The 17,639-nt window shown below is 48.7% G+C and overlaps 4 protein-coding genes and 1 non-coding gene across 5 annotated transcripts; 1 reads left to right on the top strand and 4 right to left on the bottom strand.

Moving 5' to 3' along the window:
- Positions 1–193: 193 nt before the first annotated feature.
- Positions 194–3,134, bottom strand: BO87DRAFT_382580 (folliculin domain-containing protein; the record flags this gene model as incomplete). The annotated part of the gene is made up of 5 exons (XM_025624614.1): positions 194–1,558; positions 1,872–1,901; positions 2,691–2,707; positions 2,987–2,996; positions 3,087–3,134. 5 exons carry the CDS (start codon positions 3,132–3,134, stop codon positions 194–196), a joined length of 1,470 nt encoding a protein of 489 aa, XP_025484054.1.
- Positions 3,135–5,368: 2,234 nt separating this feature from the next.
- Positions 5,369–5,798, bottom strand: BO87DRAFT_421693 (uncharacterized protein; the record flags this gene model as incomplete). The annotated part of the gene is made up of 2 exons (XM_025627069.1): positions 5,369–5,492; positions 5,548–5,798. 2 exons carry the CDS (start codon positions 5,796–5,798, stop codon positions 5,369–5,371), a joined length of 375 nt encoding a protein of 124 aa, XP_025484053.1.
- A 3,881-nt stretch (positions 5,799–9,679) lies between these two features.
- On the top strand, positions 9,680–9,751 carry BO87DRAFT_t52. The gene has a single exon. It is a non-coding gene; the product is annotated as a tRNA-Met (tRNA).
- Positions 9,752–10,384: 633 nt separating this feature from the next.
- On the bottom strand, positions 10,385–11,986 carry BO87DRAFT_421692 (oxidoreductase; the record flags this gene model as incomplete). Its single annotated transcript, XM_025627068.1, has 4 exons — positions 10,385–10,627; positions 10,712–10,938; positions 11,034–11,412; positions 11,513–11,986. 4 exons carry the CDS (start codon positions 11,984–11,986, stop codon positions 10,385–10,387), a joined length of 1,323 nt encoding a protein of 440 aa, XP_025484052.1.
- Positions 11,987–12,660: 674 nt separating this feature from the next.
- On the bottom strand, positions 12,661–17,134 carry smc4 (condensin subunit SMC4; the record flags this gene model as incomplete). Its single annotated transcript, XM_025619078.1, has 4 exons — positions 12,661–12,756; positions 12,811–12,888; positions 12,937–13,689; positions 13,739–17,134. 4 exons carry the CDS (start codon positions 17,132–17,134, stop codon positions 12,661–12,663), a joined length of 4,323 nt encoding a protein of 1,440 aa, XP_025484051.1.
- Positions 17,135–17,639: the final 505 nt, after the last annotated feature.

Below are 17,639 nucleotides of genomic sequence, written 5' to 3'. Positions count from 1 at the left end.
CGCCGAAATGATGTCAATCATGTGAGGGTTGTAATTGTCACATGAGACTGCTGACTGCATGTATGATGACAGTCGAATCGCGGATAACGGTTGAAATGCTCCGCTTTCAAGAAAATGAACAAGTAATGTGATTGGCCCGAATGTGATAATGCAGCCAATTGAGGTATGCCGTAGCGCAAATATGATTCACAGGCTATGCGATCACTGGTCGGCGAGGTGCAATGGGAATCGGCTTGGGCCCCGAGGAGATGTCCAAAGTGGACATTCCCAGATCGCTGTCCTCGTATTGGCGCGAAAGCTTATCCTGCGGCTTCTCCTTGCCACCGGGAACTAATGAAGATTTCCGTGAAGCACTGGCGTCTTCTTCGCGCACTGTACTGCACACGAATCTTTCTTCTGAGATGGGCGAGGCCCCAAACATCGTACCCAACTGCTGCAGAAGTGCAACAAAGTGTGCATGTATTTCAGCAAAGATGTATTGGTTTCCCACGATTTCCGAAAGATTTCTCGCTCGAACTTGACCGGGTCGACGAAGCTGTCCGTCCGGATCAAGAGCGCGCCCTGTGAGGAAGGAAGAAACAGGGGTATACTGTTTGCTCCCGCGTCTATTCGATGCGTTGTTTTGTTCGTCGCGACGCTTTTCTTCTTCCTGGTATTTCTCCGCTGAGTTGACAATGCCCGTGGCAATGCGACCGAATGCGCGCCAAATCACAGGGCAGGCACGGAATGCTCGACCGGCGTCTTTGCCTGCCAATGCGACAAGGGCATAGCTACGCCGTTTCCCGCGAGCCATGGGGTCGGGCAGGCGAAAGATGTAAGCTATCGTATAGCCTGCAGAAGAATCGCCAAAACATATAGGGCCCGAGGAAAGACCGCGGGGCAAGAGTTCGCAACTCAGTGTTCGAATGGAGGAGCGTCGCAGAAGCGCGTAATCAGCCGGGTTGGGGGGTCCGCGCAATGAAAGATAGGTGAGGATGTGTGTATGACAGGAGGCGTCCGATGTAACAGAGGCCGAATGAAGAGAGTCTGGGTATGAAGCATGGACATGCGGGTCGTGTGTGGTATCATCGTGGTCGGCGTGACTGGTCCCACAAGAGTAGACGACCTCTCTAGACCGTAAAACAGGACTGCCGTTCCTCCCTTTGCCGTCACTTCGGGCCGTTCCTGGCGCACCTGGGGGCAGCTGCTTGCTCACATCTTCAGGTAGAGTCAAGCTGCAACTGGCGCACGTGTCGCCGTCTGCGCCACCAAGAAAGTTGAGTCTTTGTTGAGTATCAGCCGGCGTGGCCTGGCCTTTCAGGAAATAGGGATGGTCTTCTATTCTGGGAGACCTCTCGGAGGAGTCGTTATTCTTTTCTGAGAGTTTGTTTGGGGTAGATTTGTTATTCGTGCGGCTCTGCAGGCCGTGAGATGAAACAGTGTCGTGAGAGGTGGCAGGGGTATCGTCGGGAGAGGAATCAGATTTGTCGGGATAGCATTGTGAACAGGGGAACGGTAGGACCTGCGAGCAGATGATCGAGGTAGGACCATGCACCTCGCAGAAATGCGTCAAAGAAAGCTAGTAGAGGGAGGATGTGTTAGCTGGAGAAAGCAGACAGGGATCCACTGTGTAGAAACGGGGTGGACAAGGACAAGCGCAAGAGTCAGGATCCCTGCCATGTTGCACGCGGTCATTATGCGCGCATTGCGCGGTGCGAGCAAGGAAGAAAAGGCCTAATTCAGTGCAAAGAAGCCCAAACGCATTGTCCCCGGTGAGACATGAAAGTGCACGTCATGCTCACACATCACCAACATCATTCACCGATGCGAAAGACAGACACACACACCGAGGCACAAGGGGGGAAGAGACAGGAAAAGAAAGCCACACTTACAATGAAATCCATATCCGTGAAAGTTATGGTCTAGCAGAACCCAGCAACCATATTAGAGCATTATTGCAATACATGCTTTCACAGATAAGAGTCACGGTGACGATGTGGTGCTGGTTTCGTGGCAATGACGCAGAATAACCACCAGCAAGTTGAAGGGAGGAGGGGAGGGAAACCGGGTATGGCTGGTGCAGATCCAGATCCAGACGGTAGTAGTGGAAGGTTGAGAGGTTGGATTGAACCACCCACAACGAGAACAACAACGTTGGGGTAGTAATGGTAATTAGAATAGTGGTAATAGAGTCAGTGAAGCTGCAAAGACCAGCTTGCAGAACAAAGACGGTGCGGGGGAAAGTAAAAAGGAAAGGAGGGAAAGAAGAAGAAGAGAAGAGAGGGACGAGACGGAGGGTAAGGATAAGAGTATATATTAAGTGGCTGAGAGGGAGAGAAGGGAATGGACGAGTAGTAATTCTACTAGTTAGTTTTACTCCAGACTCTATGGAGAGAGTGAAAGAAAGAGAGAGGCATGGATTAGCGACTTTACTGGGAAGAGTAAGTAGTAGTATGAGCCAGTAGTAGTAAGTAGTAGCAGTAGTAGTGGAGGGAAAGGATATCGGAAAGGTAAGTTAGTTAGTAGAAGGGGGGGAACAAGAGAAGCCCGGAAGTGGAGCGGTGCATCGGCTGCGTTATGAAAATGGAAGAGGCAAAGAGAGGGTCTGGCCGGGGCTGGCCTGGCTCGGGTTGGTAATTACCGTTTGGTATGGTTCGGTATGGTACTTTCCGGTTCCATCCCCTCCCATCTATACTACTACTACAACATACACACAGTAGACTAAGTACTACTTATTATTGCTAATAAGTGAATTACTTATTTTACAGTGGTGGTAGTAAAGTCCTCGATCTGCCTAAACAGTGGTCAAAAAGAGCCCAACCATCCAATAAATTCAAGCAACTATCCGATTACCAACCTGTTGTGCTTCCAGTGGCTCTGGGGGCCAAAGCACATCCCTCCCCTCCCTCCCTCCCTCCCTTCCTTCTCTTGCCTGCTTGCCATCCAAGAATGAATGAATGAATGAATCCCGGTTGGGCTTCAACTACTAAGCGACAAGGGAACTTACCGTACCGGAACTATAACTACAACTAGTAGTGGTGAAATGTAAATTAACTAGACGGAGGAGTATCCGGGATCCTAAAATTCAAATATTAACGATGACAAACTGTGGAGGGGTCTTTTCCGACAATATCCATTCCCCATTCCTGCGACATACTATCTACTTGGCATCCGCCTCTCTTATTGCGCTTATTTATCTGATTCTCCCTTAGACGAATCGTCTGTTGCAGGCTGAAATTCACTAAAGCTCCTAGTCTCCCTTCAGCCTGTCAGCGGATGGAGCCCGACAGAAAACGGTTCCGGCCTAATATGCGACTAGATTGCCCAGATGGAGTATGGGAGAGACACAAGCATGGGGAGGGCATGACTGACTGACTAGTTAGTTAGCCAGCCAGCATTCTGGTTCAGACGGAGGAGAAGGGGGAGGGGCGCCTAAACGGCATCAGATCAATAGGAACCAGAATGAAAATGATTACCCGCCCAGTGTTTGTCGATCATGGCCCTTCCTTTACCCTCCTTCACACATGGCCAGTTACTCCTTTGCGTAACCATTCCAACGGTTCTTCGTTCCCCAATTCCACCGATGGAATGAATGGGATGATGAGGGTGAACCAGGAAAAACAGCAAGGCGGACAATAACCCCGGGTGTAATCCGGCTGTAAGGAAGCAGAAAAGGAAAAGCCATCAACCCCGGAGTCACCGAGTGACTATGGGACAGACTCCGACTAGACGAATTAGTGACGCTGGATGTGGTGGTGGTGGTGGTACTACCCAGAACTATCTAAACCCAACCCGTCACCGCGCCCGATGGACTCGACCCAAACAAACTTCCGTACCCAATTTGACGGGACGGCGTTTGGCCGCTAAACCTGGATTTTACGCAATCGAAGGTCTGTAGAACGAGGGATGGAAGAAGTCAAATTATCACCTGCGCCATTTTTTCCCTTTGCCTTTAGATTTTTTCCTTTCGTATATCCGGTGGCAGGAAAGATGGTCGTATGCTCCATAAAAATGTTACCCTTTTGTGATTTTGGTTGTATATCCACAACGTGAGCATCTAAGTGACTAACTAGTAACTAGTTTAATTTACTAAGGTAGGATCTGACTCTCACACACACTCTCATCAATCATCAGTCATCAACTCTCCAGACTCGAACCACCGACCGGTTCCCCAGCATGGATAAACGGTCAGCAACCGAGCTGGTCGCTTCCGACCAGGAACTTTCCCAATCCAGCCATGTTCGGCAAGGAACTTCAATTACAGGAATGCACCCTGGGATTATTTTCTTTGCTGATCTTCTTTCCCCCTTTTTGATTTTACTTTTTTTCTTTCTTTCTTTCTTTCTTTTTTTTTTTTTAATTTTACTTTATGTCCCTTGTCTTCATTGAAGCAAAAAAGCAATGGGAAGCAGGAGGGGAAGGGGGATAAAGCGAAGAAAAAGAAAGAAGGAAAGGAAGGAATCATTCCGCCTGATCGCAATCATAGGGTCATAGATCCTATGTGCATCAAATAATTGCCGCCTCCCATGCCCGAGGGTTCCGATACGAACCAGGGTCGCACCTTGATCCCCCTTCGGCACTATCCCAGTTACTTACCGAGTGCAGCCCAGGATTCAAGTTGGGGGATCCATTAATCCCAGCGACTGACTAGACTAGTCGCATCGCGATAGCCATCCAGACTTACTTACTTACCCAGTTAGATCAGTGAGATCAGTGAATCCTTGGGTAAGCTCCATAAGGCAGAGGCAGACACAGACACAGAATGAGAGACACGGGATGAGCATGCGCATCCGGAGCAATCACAGCCCATCCATATAATCAGGATTGGCGCGGCTATTATCACACAGCGGAACTACTGGACTAAACCTCCATGGTGCCTATCCGAATATTGGATCCTCTGCAGGCAGCCTCATCCCGCTGTCAGCCACCATTCCCTCCCTTCCAACCCCAACTAAGTAAGAGCTCGGAAGGGAGGGCTATCCTGCTGGTCACATGGAAGATGATGATGCTGTCTGGGGGACGATCGGGATCCTTCCCATGCTTGAGTTTGAGTCTACTGACGACTATACCCACCGAGGTGTTGCGCCTCCCGCCCGACAACGGCCGTTATTCCTTTCTCGATGAACGAAACAGACGCTATCCATTCCAGGTCTCGCCCTGGAACAACTGAAGTACGCATGCAGATACTCAGCGACGAGTCTTCGGGTTAGAGATCCGAATCACCTCCTGTCTATCACTGGATTCCTCAATCTTTGGGGTCCGGAGTTCCGGAGTATTCCCGTCTGGGCGACAACAGCCTCCCTTTAGAGACAGCCTACGTATGTTCACTTACACTGCCCGGAGCACAGTAAGATTGGGGGTTTCATCAACACGATCAAGGAGGTATCAATCAACCCGCCTGATACTTGTGATTCTTGTAGTCGCCCGGGAACACCCCCCAAAACATGGGCAGTCGCCCGACCACGGCCATTTCTTTCTCCGATTTGCTGCCTGCGCCCTTGTATGGTAAGCTTCTAGCGGAAGACGGTAATTAGTTTAGTATCGAGCATCCCGCTACCACCCTCCTACTCGATACGAGACGCAGTAGCATCGATAATGTCTGATACTTGCCCCAAAGTACGAGAAAGACAACTCAAGTCGGGTCGAACCTTGCTGCGCGATCGGACCATCTCCAGCCAGCCGGATGATCCATCCAGAGAGCGACAGACACCGGACGCAGCAACCGCTTGCCGCATGCGGAGTGCAGCGGCTGTGGGTGATAGTTTGAAGTGTACCTTGGATACGGAGTATATGGCGTACAGCAAGAACTCTATACGCATACTTACAGCCAAGTATAGGACTGAGTCTAGTGCAGCGGAAGGATTTCCCTCGCAAGCCATTCCCTCGCAAGCCATCTCAGCTAAGACCCTCCTTGTGTCCCAAGCAACGGAATGTCCCAAACAGTCCAAACAATCCCCGGGCATCCCGCGTGTTTTGACGAAGTTTCGCCGAACCGACATCACCATAGCTCGTGGTAATTATGGTGAACCAGCGACCAGGATGTGAATCCAGCAACAGCCGCTTTGCGATCGGGGAGGAATTCTTGCTGTCGAAGGAACAATATTAATTTACCCCATCACGTCACAGTGCAGTAGTCTCAGGACGGCACAATTCTAGCCTACTATATGATAAGTTCGAAAGTTAATCCGCGTGCCTTGTATCCCGGTTGTGTTGTCTCTTATCGCTGGGACTGCGATATACTTTTTGCCGGTCGCGATAGATCTCCCGCCGCGTATAGATCTATCAACCCGCAGTTCTTGTGTGTAACCCGACCGTGAGATTGGGGAGGGGGAGATACTACCGTTAGACAGGTACTATCTGCAATCTGCAATTTCCCAGAAGGTAGGATGGATCCCTTGTTGGACAGATCATAAGCCCGTCATATTTCCTCCGCATTGCAGGTTCTATCCAGGTTCTACAGTAGGATTCTGGGTGAATACTTCCGAATTCATACCCTTTCAGTCTCTCTCTCTTATCGTCTATCTTCAGCCTCGTGGCCTATTTTGATACCTATCGATATCTATCGATTCTTACATTCCTCCATCCATCTATCCCAAATTATAGGCAATACTTAACTTCCGATCCGATGAAACCCCCCCAAACAAACCCCCAAATAATGTACGACCATCACATCCCATCCCATCACAACAAACAATACTTAACACTAATAGTAATAACCCGTACGGTAAGTACCAATACCAGGCAAGGCAAGCAAGCACACGACACACATACGACTTGCCCTCTTTTTTGCCTCCCCTTCCACTCTGCCGACCCATTCATCCACCCACTTTACCCACCAGCCGACCCGACAAATTGAAACAAAGTGGAATCCGCCCGGACGGGAGAAACACGCTCCACTGTAAGCAAGTAGGCAAGCAAGCAAGCATAGCCGTTCCAGTTCGCAGCAGCGGCGGCAGCAGCAGGAGGGAGTTTCTTAGTTCCCACAATTATAACCAAACCCAACCCTCTTTTTTTTTCGATTTTCTCTCATTGGGTGATGAGGTCTCCATCCACTCACGTTTTCTTCTTGGGATGCAGACTGGAAACTGGAACTCCACGTGGCTTGTGAGAGATTTGATTAGTAGGTGCTGTTATTGTTATTGTGGGTTGTTTGGTGAGTGGTTATGGACACGGCGTGTTGCTGCTACAGCACCCAGATCTCTACTAGTATCTACTGTCTATCCAGATCATATATAAAAGTGAGCTATACAAATACTACTACTTCTTACATAGAATAGCCCTTAAAATATATACCAATAGGAACCCACGGAAGTGCTAACCAGCAACTAAGCAACTAGCAGAAACATAGCAGTCAAACAAACAAAGGGGGGAGAAAAAAAAAAAAGCAAAAAAACACACACACACTTACTTAGTAGGTAACTTCCACGGCCTTTTCGCTGCAAGAAATTCTCATTGAAGTAAAGACGGCCAGCCACACCTGTCAACTTGTGTCAACTAAGTAATTCTAGTTAAGTAAGAAGGTCACTAAATAGTAAACAAGGCTGGCCTCGCCTGGCCTGGAACTTATTTTCCCTTTCCTTTCCTTTCCCCTACTGCAATGCAAGTAAGCTTTGACGGACGACGACTCGCGTCCTCCCCCTCCTCCTCCTCTTCTTCTCATGCTCCCCTCATTCTCTTCCCTTGTTTTGGTAGATCGCTTCGACTTGACTACATGGTAATTAGAAATAAACCTGCTGGAAGATGATCATTCCTTGACATCTGTGGTTGAAATAAGTGGGTATTTTCATGTATAATTGCTGGGTATTATTGAGTTAGAAATTCTCAGTAAACTACTTCGAGAATAGATGATTGTCTAGTTCATCTTTTGAACCGTGCTCTGCTTTGCTCGGCTCAACTCAGCTCAGCTCAGAAACAGGTCATGTCTTAATGTGATCTTCACCGTTTTCTTTCATAAAGAGTAAGTGACTGACTTGAATAAAATATACCCGAGCGGGTGGGTTAATTTAATTTATATCGACAGACCAGGTTTTTGAGCACTTTTCGCATGTTTTTACTACTATACAAAGTTAGTAGTTTACAGTGTGCATCTATAATCCCTATAACATATAGCCTATATAGTATATACAAATAACATTCGAATAAGGAATAGATTAAATAAGAAAATGAACTAGTTTACCACCCAAATCCCGCTCTTCCCATCTATAACTAACTTAATCCAGAAACCCGACTGAGAAATTATTTGTCAACTTGCCCACCCACACTGGCAAACAACAACAGATCTAATTGTAAACAAAATGTAAGCAGAATAAGAGTTCTGGAGTCTGGAACTGCGTAGAGTTGTTAGTTAAAGTTTGAGGGGTTTTTCATTCCCATTATTTATTTATCATTGTTGTTATTATTATTTTGGGCCTTTTCCGTTCCTTTTGGTCTAGTCTAGTTGGTGGGAGAATATTATTTGACTGGAGCTAGAACTGACTAACTTTAGTGGAGTGGGAACGAAGGAAGGATGGATGGATGGATGGATGGAAGGCAGAAGGGGAGGGGCCAGTGCTTGGCCCGCCACTGGGCTTGGGTGGGTACGTACTGAGTAGGCTACTAGCCTACTGCGTACCAGGCTAGGTGGAGTATGTTTGGTAATTGATTTATGTATTCATTTGGCTGGATTCTGTTGTTATGGGGTTTGATGTTTGATGTTGGTGGGTAGAATCTATTGTGGACGGGTTGTACTAGTAGTATGTGGTTGATTGTTGAAGTAAGTAGGGTTGGGTTGAGTTGTCATTGTCTTGGTGGTTGTGTTCATCCGCTGTGGCTTGGGGTGGGTGTATCATGATTGGGGAAACTGAATGCGAGCAGGGGGTTAGCATTGTATGGGTGGAATATATATAGAATGTTGTAACGAACAATATCGGCGTGAAACAATCTAAAAAGAATGAGTTAAAAGAGAAGACGCAATGTATCCATACAACGGAGAGTCTGAAATATAAAACCAAGTACTGTCTATGCGTGGAACACTAATTGCCAGCACACCCGTACAATTCCGCCCTGGGAGCGTGTACAATGCTTCAAGACTGACAATATATACTCGACACAATACGGAAACATATATCCCACAGCAATCTGAGAGGAATGCAATGCGAAAGCTGCAACAGATGACTGCGATAGATCCCTTGCTAGCATATTCGATAGAAGAGAAGGATACCCGGCATATCCTTCATCACGGTATTCATGCAAGTTAAAGAAATATGCTTCATGGGACCAAGTCAAGTGGCAGCCATTCTCGATTCGATAGGATAATGAATTGAACAATTCCATCTCTGCTTCTTGCCAGCCTACAACCACCACATGAAACTCTGCTATGCTGGTCAATGCACCAATCGACCGTCTGTGCACAATATACACGATCATACTTGAATATAGAATTGCTGGCATACCATTAAATCAATTGAAAGAGAAAGTCGATATCATTATACACTACCTTATAAACAACACTACAGAACCACTACCGAACATATAATCCCACATCCCAATCCCTCAACACCTCTCCAGTAGCAAATATACCTACACTCAAGAACGATAATCAATCTCCTACAATACACCAGGAATAGCCTTATCCTTGGCAAATTAAACCTAATCCTATTCTCGGCCGAGTATTATCCCACAGGGATATCATGTCAAAGAGAGGGCATAAATCTTCATCCGCAGCATGTTAGCTCAGGGGAAGAGCGCCGGGCTCATAACCCGGAGGTCCCTGGATCGAAACCAGGACATGCTATATCTTCTTTTTTTGTTTATTTTTCTGATACCCTTTCTATGTATGTGAACTGGGCTGTTTGTGAATGACAGTATATACCTTTTTATTAGGGATTAATGGTACATTGGGGGTTTTGTGCACTTTATTCGTCTATCTTAGAACACATACCGACTCAGATCCCAATATAAAATGTAAGCATAGTAACGCTAAACCACCCGCTTTTTCATACTGTTTCCTGTGAGGAGGTATATCGTGTGTAAGTTAATAAGACATATAATATATCATACTATCATACTGTACATGCCCTCGAGTCATGCATGGCCCAAAAGAAAAACCGGGTACGACATGTATATTGAGAACCCGAGTGAGTTTGCTTCTGCATTTACTGGTGATTTTGTACAGCACCTTGTAACTAGAGAAAGTTATACATTGTTCAGTGAGTTGAATCCTAGATTTCAGGTAAGTACTATGTGAAATTAGGATATAGTTCGAAGCAAGAAGAATTAGGTTGGTAGCTGGTAGTACCTATTTAGATATCTGGATCTGCTCGGTCCCTGCCTTTCGGACAAGCTGTAACTCAAATCTCTCTTCTTGACATGCCATCTCCATTCAACATGCGTTATCTTGACCTTGTAGATTTACAAAGTACCGCAGCTACAATCGTACCCCCCACGGCGGAATCACAGCGAGAATAGCGCCATCCACGTACCATGGGGTCTTCGACTGGTCAATTTTTCTCCGTTTTGTTGGCCTATGAATGTCTTTGCCGTGTTCAGAAGAAGAAGCAGCTCCGGTGTCACGAGGGTTATTGCAGAGCGCGAGAATATCCTCGTTCTGTTCATTCACCCACGTCACCCCTGGCAAAGTAATGCATGGCCAAGCCTCACTTGCCACCGCCTATGGTGAGTTGTCTATTAGCGTATGCTATGCGCCCAAGTATATAAGGGACTTTCTGGTTGAAGTTCTGAGCGAGAGTCATACTTTGGCAGTCTTGTTCTTCTCATCATTCTGAATGGGGATGTTCTTGGATTGTGCGCGCTCCAAAATAGTAGCATACCAGTCCCCGGTACTAGAAATAGCCAGCGCGAAGGTGTCTAGGCCACAGGACTTGAAGGCTGAGTAGAGAAGATAATCGCCGTCTTTTAGCACATGTGCAATGCTCTCTGAGGCGGGATAGGCGTAGGAGCAGAAGGCCCCGAGGATGCCACCTGTCAAAAGGTCAAATATGCCATAAACTAGAACAACCAGTTCCTTTGGCAGAAGGAGGGGAAGACAGGGATGTTGATATAGATTGGGAATGTACCTTGACTAATCAAGTCAGGGCTCCCCAATATATTCATCACCGCCGCCTTAAGTGGCTGCATGCATGGCGTGAGGGATGATCTAGGATGGACATATCGCACGCCAGCATCTACAGCATAGAGACCGTAGGTTAGAGTGATGCATTCACCCCCGGTAACAGGCAAAATCTCAAGCTCGCAGTCATCATAGAAGGCAGCCCACTGGATAGTCGAGGAACTGGCCGGGCTCCAGTCCAAATCGCGAACCTGCTTATTGTGTCGCACATACAGGTTCCCTCCGGTGAACCGGGAAGGCAGGCACACTACGAGCAAGCCGAATTGATTATCACTGCAGGGGATACTGAAGTGCTTCTTGAAGAAGCCATCGGGGCTGGAGTAGACCTGTCCTCATGGGTTAGTAAGTGGACTCTTGCCCTTCCCACCCTATGCCTTTATAATATAGGAAATAAAAAAGAAAGGAAAAACAGAGAAAGGGCCCAACATTCAGCTTCCAGAGATCTGCGATCAAGTTCCTGCTAGCACCAACGTCGAAAGACGGAAGCAGCTGTTTCTCAATTTCATCAAGAATACCAAAATCCACAGGATGGAAAGTAGTGGCGAAGCGAGCAGGCCTCAGCGTCCCGCCTTTGCAAAAAGTAGGATCAAGAAAGCGCTTTTCACCATTGGAAATGGCAGTAGGGGTACAATCACTGATAAGCTGCTGCAAAGCTCCTGCACCAGAAGCGTCGACGCCATCTTCTTCGCAGATAGGAAGAACCAGCATTTGCGGCACCGAATCCCTCGAAGTCCAGAAAATTTTGACGGGCTGGGACTTAGTAGGGACGTGACCACATTCTTTGACGGAGGCCTCGGTAGTGATAGGAATGGATCCGGAACATGAAAAGGATAAAGAACCGCCTTTTATCAATTCTCTGAGTGAGGAGTAGTCGGATTCAGGAGTGAGTTCTGGTGGCATTTTGTAGATTATAGAGCTCGTTCTGTGTAGGTAGGTGGCACCCTGTGGCAGGAGTGGTACTGAACAGGAGAATCGAGTATCAAAACATCGAGAACAGGCTCAATCTTCAGGAGTAAGTGAATGAAGAGGGGGAAGGGCGCCGAATAGGTAGTAACAGAGGTGGTGGAGGATCTGGTTCAATACATGGATGCAGTGAATGTTCCAGCAGTGAACACATGTAGATGACTTTCCTGACGTTGAAAACCTGTATCATAGAATGACAGTATATATGTCGAGCAGTAGAAGTAGATAAGGAATCATCGTGGCTAAGTTACGTTGTTGCAACAGCATGAGCCTACTTATACTGTCTGCTATAGGAAACAACTCTTGAACTTACAAGTCGATAGAGGTTCATCACCATCACGAGGTCGAATTAGAACAGATAAATCAATATATGTATTCCGAATTCAGTCATACCAGACAAAAAGGACATCATCCAATTCATACAAGAAGTCAGAAAACAATAATCAACACCATATCTCAAAACTTCACCCCGCGTATAAACAGGTATGGAAGGAACCCATAGATCTCCTTCAGCCAGTGACAGATATCCAGTCCCACACCGCGCCTCCTTCCCGGAAAACCCATACAAAAAAGAAAGAAGTCATAATATGCATGCGTGCAGATCAAATTATTCATCGCCCCGTAATGTAGTCCTTGTTTTCGATCGTCACACTCTTGGTCATGTGGTTGACCTTGTAAACACCGACCAGTCGAGAGGCAAGTTCGAACTATTGTTGAGAGTCAGTAACGCGCTGCTGTAGCATCTATGGCGAGAGCCTTACCATGTTGTTTCTCAGAGAAATAACAATAAATTGGGCATTCTTAGTCCTCTCCTTGATATAGGACGCCACAATTGAAACCTAGGCAGATTAGCAACGCACTTTTAGTAGCTGGGGTAGAGTACTCACGTTCCGGAAGTCCAGGGCAGCATCGATTTCGTCCATCACGTACAAGGGAGTCGGCTTGTAGTGATGCAAAGCGAACACCAGCGCCAAACTGGAGAGCGTCTTCTCACCACCGGACAGATTACCAATGTTCTTCCAGCTCTTCTTCGGAGGCATGACAGAGAACAAGATACCCTCAGAGAACGGATCCAGAGAGTCGACCAATTCCAGCTCCGCGTTACCTCCCATCGTGATCATCTGGTACATCTCCTTCAGACGAAGCGAGATAATGCCGAATCCTTCCATGAACCCGTTCAGACGAGCAGATCGGAGGCCATCAAGACGGGCCTTGGCACTGTCGCGCGATGCCAGGGCAGTAGTCAGATCGGCCGAACGTGCTTCGTGTTCAGCCGTTCTGCGCCTGTACTCCTCGATGACACTAAGGTCGACAGATGCATTCTGGCTCTTCTCCTCGAGGGCAGCAATGGCTGCCTTCAACGACTCCTTGTTCATCTCCATCAACTCATCTTGAGTGAACATCTGGAGCTCTGTGGCTTCCTGCTCTTCACCCAGATCGCTGACGTTCTGCAACGAAAGCTTGGATAACTTTTCTTGCCAGTACCGCCCGCGCTTTTCGTTCTCGGCCAAGGCTTTCTGGTTCTCCTCAAGCTTATTGCGCATCTCGATCTCGGTAGCGCGGGACTCGTTCAATTCAGCAACCTTTTCATCCAACTCAGCCTTCACCTTGCCGAGCTCCTCTTTCTTTTCGTCGAGAGCCTGTCTTGTGTGAGCCTGTAAATCTGATACATTTCCATGTCGGACTTACCTCTTCCGCTTCCTCCACCTTCTGTTTCCACCCCGAGGCATCGTTGGCCTGGTTGGCAACATCCGCATTGAGCTTCTCGAGCTCCTCTGTCACATGCTCAAGTTCCTTCTCTGCGTCAGCACGGGAATTCTGGTGCTTGACGATGGCCTTCTCGTTCTTTGACTTCCCAACTTCTGCATTGGAAATCTCCTCTGCAAGAAGGCTGATCTGCTCCTTGAGACCGTCGACCTTGGCCTTCTGACCACGTAGTCTAACACCACCAACTTCCATGATCTTATTCTGGAGAGTCTGGATCTCTTCCTCGATGCCGCCCTTTTGTTCACGAAGATCTTCGATTTCTTCCTCCAGAGCAGCAATCTGTTTCTCTAGAGCTGCAGCTTGGTTCGCGTCCGTCTTTGATGGCTTGTGCTCGGCGCTCAGTTCCTTGACGCGCCGCTGGGCGTCTGCGAGACTTCTGTTGGCACTTTCGATCTCAATCATGATCTTTTGAATTTTGGTCTCCGCCCGTGGTATCTCCTCGGACCTCTCTCTGATCGCTGCCTCCATTTGCCGTTGCTTCTCCAGGAAGCGCTGGAACTTCCTCTCCATTTCTTCCAAATCCCCCTCGAGCTGTGCAACTTGCTCTCTGCTTGTCTCCGCCACTTGCTTGGAGGACATGCCGCCACGTGCAACGCGGGTACCACCACCGCTCATAGTACCAGACATGTCAATAAGTTGACCGTCAAGGGTCACGACCCTCCACCGTCTGGCGCCATAGGCAATGCGGTTGGCTTGCTCTAGGTCTTTAGCAACCAAAGTGTTCTGCATGACACTGTAGAATGCGGGGGCAAACTTGGAGTCTTTAGGCTTAACCAGATCAAAAAGTCGAGGGACCTTCTCCGGAGTTGCGATGGAGGACAGATCCCGCCGTGGGAGTCGATCCAGAAGAATGAAGTTGGCTCGGCCGAGATTGTTCTTGCGCAGGTAGTCAATACACTGCTGACCGACCTCAACCGTATCAACTACCATGTTGTCCAGCGCTGGACAGGCAGTCGAGATAGCGACATCATATTTCTCGTCGATAGTTCCGAGGTTGCCGAGCCGGCCGTGGAAGCCTTCGATACGTCCCGACTCCTTGAGACGCATAAGCCCAGATAGAACGCTTCCGCGATTTTGAGTGCTCGCAAGACTGGCTCTTGCCTCGTCTGCCTTCTGTCGAGCACTCGAGACATGGGCTCGCACTTCGGGTTCTCTGTGGGCATACTTCTTGAGGTCATGCTTGAGCTTCTCGACCTCTTGTTCAAGTGTCGACTTCTGCTCCTTGCGTTCCTCAAGCTCGGTCTCCTTGGTAGCCAAGCCCTCTTCGATTGAAGCCACCTTGGCCTGAGCCTCTTCCAACAGGACAGCACCCGCGTTGCTTCTCTCACGGATGATGTCAAGTTGACTCTGAGCCACAGCAACAGCCGAGAGCTTCTTGTTGATCTTCTCATCCCAAGGCTCCAATGACTTTTGCTTTGCCGTAATTTGGTCCGAAAGGCCCTGGGTTTTGCCTTTGAGGCTCTCACGGATCGAGTTCAGTTCCTCCTCCTCCACCTTCATCTCCTTCTCAAGCTGTGTAGTCTCCTTCGATTTCCTTTCAATGTCGTCCGCATGCTTTTGCACCAAACTTTCACACTCAGAGGCAGCCAGTCGAGTACTCTGCATGGCCTTTTCCAGCTTCTTCTGCTTTCCAACCAGGAATTTCTTCTTCTCTTCAAACTTGACGGATTCCTTGTCGTACTTAGCCATTTCCTTGGCCAAGGCCTGCATTTCCTTTTCCATGCTCTCATATTCCCGCATGCCACGCTTGTACGCCTTTTCGAGCTCTTTGATGCCGGACTCGTTGCCCTCGTGCTTCTCTAGCTCGAGGTTCAAAAGCTCTTGCATCTGCAGGATGGCTTCCTCGGTAACCCGGATGTTGTCCCCGCACTCATTGATGTAAATCTGGTAAAGTGCGGACTGTTTCTGGGCCAGCTCATTCTCGTCACGGATGAAGGCGAGTGCCTTATCCTTTTTGTCTTCCAAGGCGTTCTTCTCCTTCTCTACATGCTGTACACGGTTGTTCTTTTCCATACAGACGTCGTTCAGCGTCTCCAGCTCAGCAGCTGCTTCGTCGATGGGCGTCTTGTATTTAGACGTACCGATAATATCCTCGAGGTACTCCAGGAGACCATCTTCATGTTCATTGGCAGCCTTGGCCTTCATCTGTGCGATTGACTCGACTTCACCTTGGAGAATAAGGAAACGCTTGTGGTCCAGGTCAATGCCGCGGTCGCGGAGCAGGGTGGTCACGGCGGTAAAGTTCGTCTCCTTGCCGTTCATGTAGTACTTGCTGCTGTTGTTTCTAAATGCCTTTCGGGAGATAATCAGTTGGGAATCTGGGACTACTTCATGCCCTCCGGTGGGCAAGTCAAGGACTTCCTGGAAGTGGACTTCGACTTCACAGTAGGGCAAGTTGGGGAAGTTGGCGGAATTGTGAATGAGAGCGGAAACCTTGCCCTGTCGCATCTTGCTGGCTCGGAAACCGAAGACAAAGAGCAATGCATCGATGACATTGGACTTTCCGGATCCGTTTGGTCCAACAACCGACGAGAAAGAGGCATGGAAGGGCCCGACGATCTGCTTCCCTGCGTAACTCTTGAAATTCATCAAAATTAGTGTAGTAATAATCAAGCGGCTCTTAGGTTCGGATGGCTCCTCGGGTGCTGAGGGGCCCAGCAACCGAGACTTCATCATGATATCCATCGGCTTTTCGAGAACGGTCGTATTGGGGTTGATCATGGCGATTTGGGGCTTTTCCTCGCTTTCGGACTTCGCGGGCGTCTGGTTCACAGCCGATTCAGTGATATCAGCGAGTGGGGGTACACTGCCCCTCTGCGATCGGGGTTGGGACGGGGGCGGCGAGACGGAGGGCTCTGGAGTAGGGAGTAAGGACATTTCCGGGTTGGGCGTGTGGGAGACACGACTCTTGCGGGGGTGAGCCATACTGGTTATTTTCTTTACCGATGCTGTGACCTGTGAGGCAGTCTCGGGCTCTTCCACTGACGCGACGCTGTCGCCTTCATTGTCGTTGGTATCTGTGAGTTGCGACGCCTCCGACAATTCTGCGGTTGCCGATCTGCGAGACCTCCGTGTAGTGCGCGTGGCCTTGGGTGTAGTCTGATCAACGGTGGCTCGCCTGCGCGAGGACCTCTTTTCAATTCTGGGTTTCTTGGGAACAGGCGTGGCTTCGCCGCTATCGTCGTCGTCTTCGTCATGCTGAGATGCCGTGGGGGTGACATTTCCGGGATCCTCCTCTTCGGAGGTTTCTTCGATAGCATAGCTCCGCCGGGCGGCGGCAGAGCGCCTAGTTGGGCGGCTTCTTGCGATGGATGACATTATTTTGGATGAGTCGTCGTCGTCGCCAGAGACGGCTTCATCAAGGCGAATGTTGAAGCGGGCGCAGTTGCAAAGTTGCGGGCGGAAGTGGAAAGTGGGTTGTTTACATTGTGTCCCCATCGGGAATGGCGTTGTTTTCTGCCACAACATGTGCGTCTTTGGACTGTCTGCTTCACCGCCCACCTGCCACGGCGGCTCATACAATTCATCGCGAGTAAATAATCAGCGCTGTATCGGAATTGTTCTACGGACATATCTCTGACAAAATGGCTCCTTGGGACGATTTCGACTCTATCTTCTATTTCAACAAGAACTTCACCTACGATGGCAAGGTCATTGAGCAGATCGTCGCCAACCGCCGTGCGCTTGAAAACCAGCTGTTCGCCGACAGACTGCTAGGATTGCTCGGAGTTAAAGCAGGTATTCTCTCCCCTCATCCAGCTCTAAAGTGAAGGTCGTTGTTAATCAGGAGCAACCTCTAGTCACGCAACTGTACCCTCCCAGA

The sequence above is a fragment of the Aspergillus neoniger genome, assembly GCF_003184625.1.
Source record: "Aspergillus neoniger CBS 115656 unplaced genomic scaffold BO87scaffold_3, whole genome shotgun sequence".
NCBI classification, from domain to species: Eukaryota; Fungi; Ascomycota; class Eurotiomycetes; order Eurotiales; family Aspergillaceae; genus Aspergillus; species Aspergillus neoniger.
The sequence above is the reverse complement of the archived record's forward strand: the minus strand, read 5'-3'. Positions and strand labels throughout refer to the sequence as shown.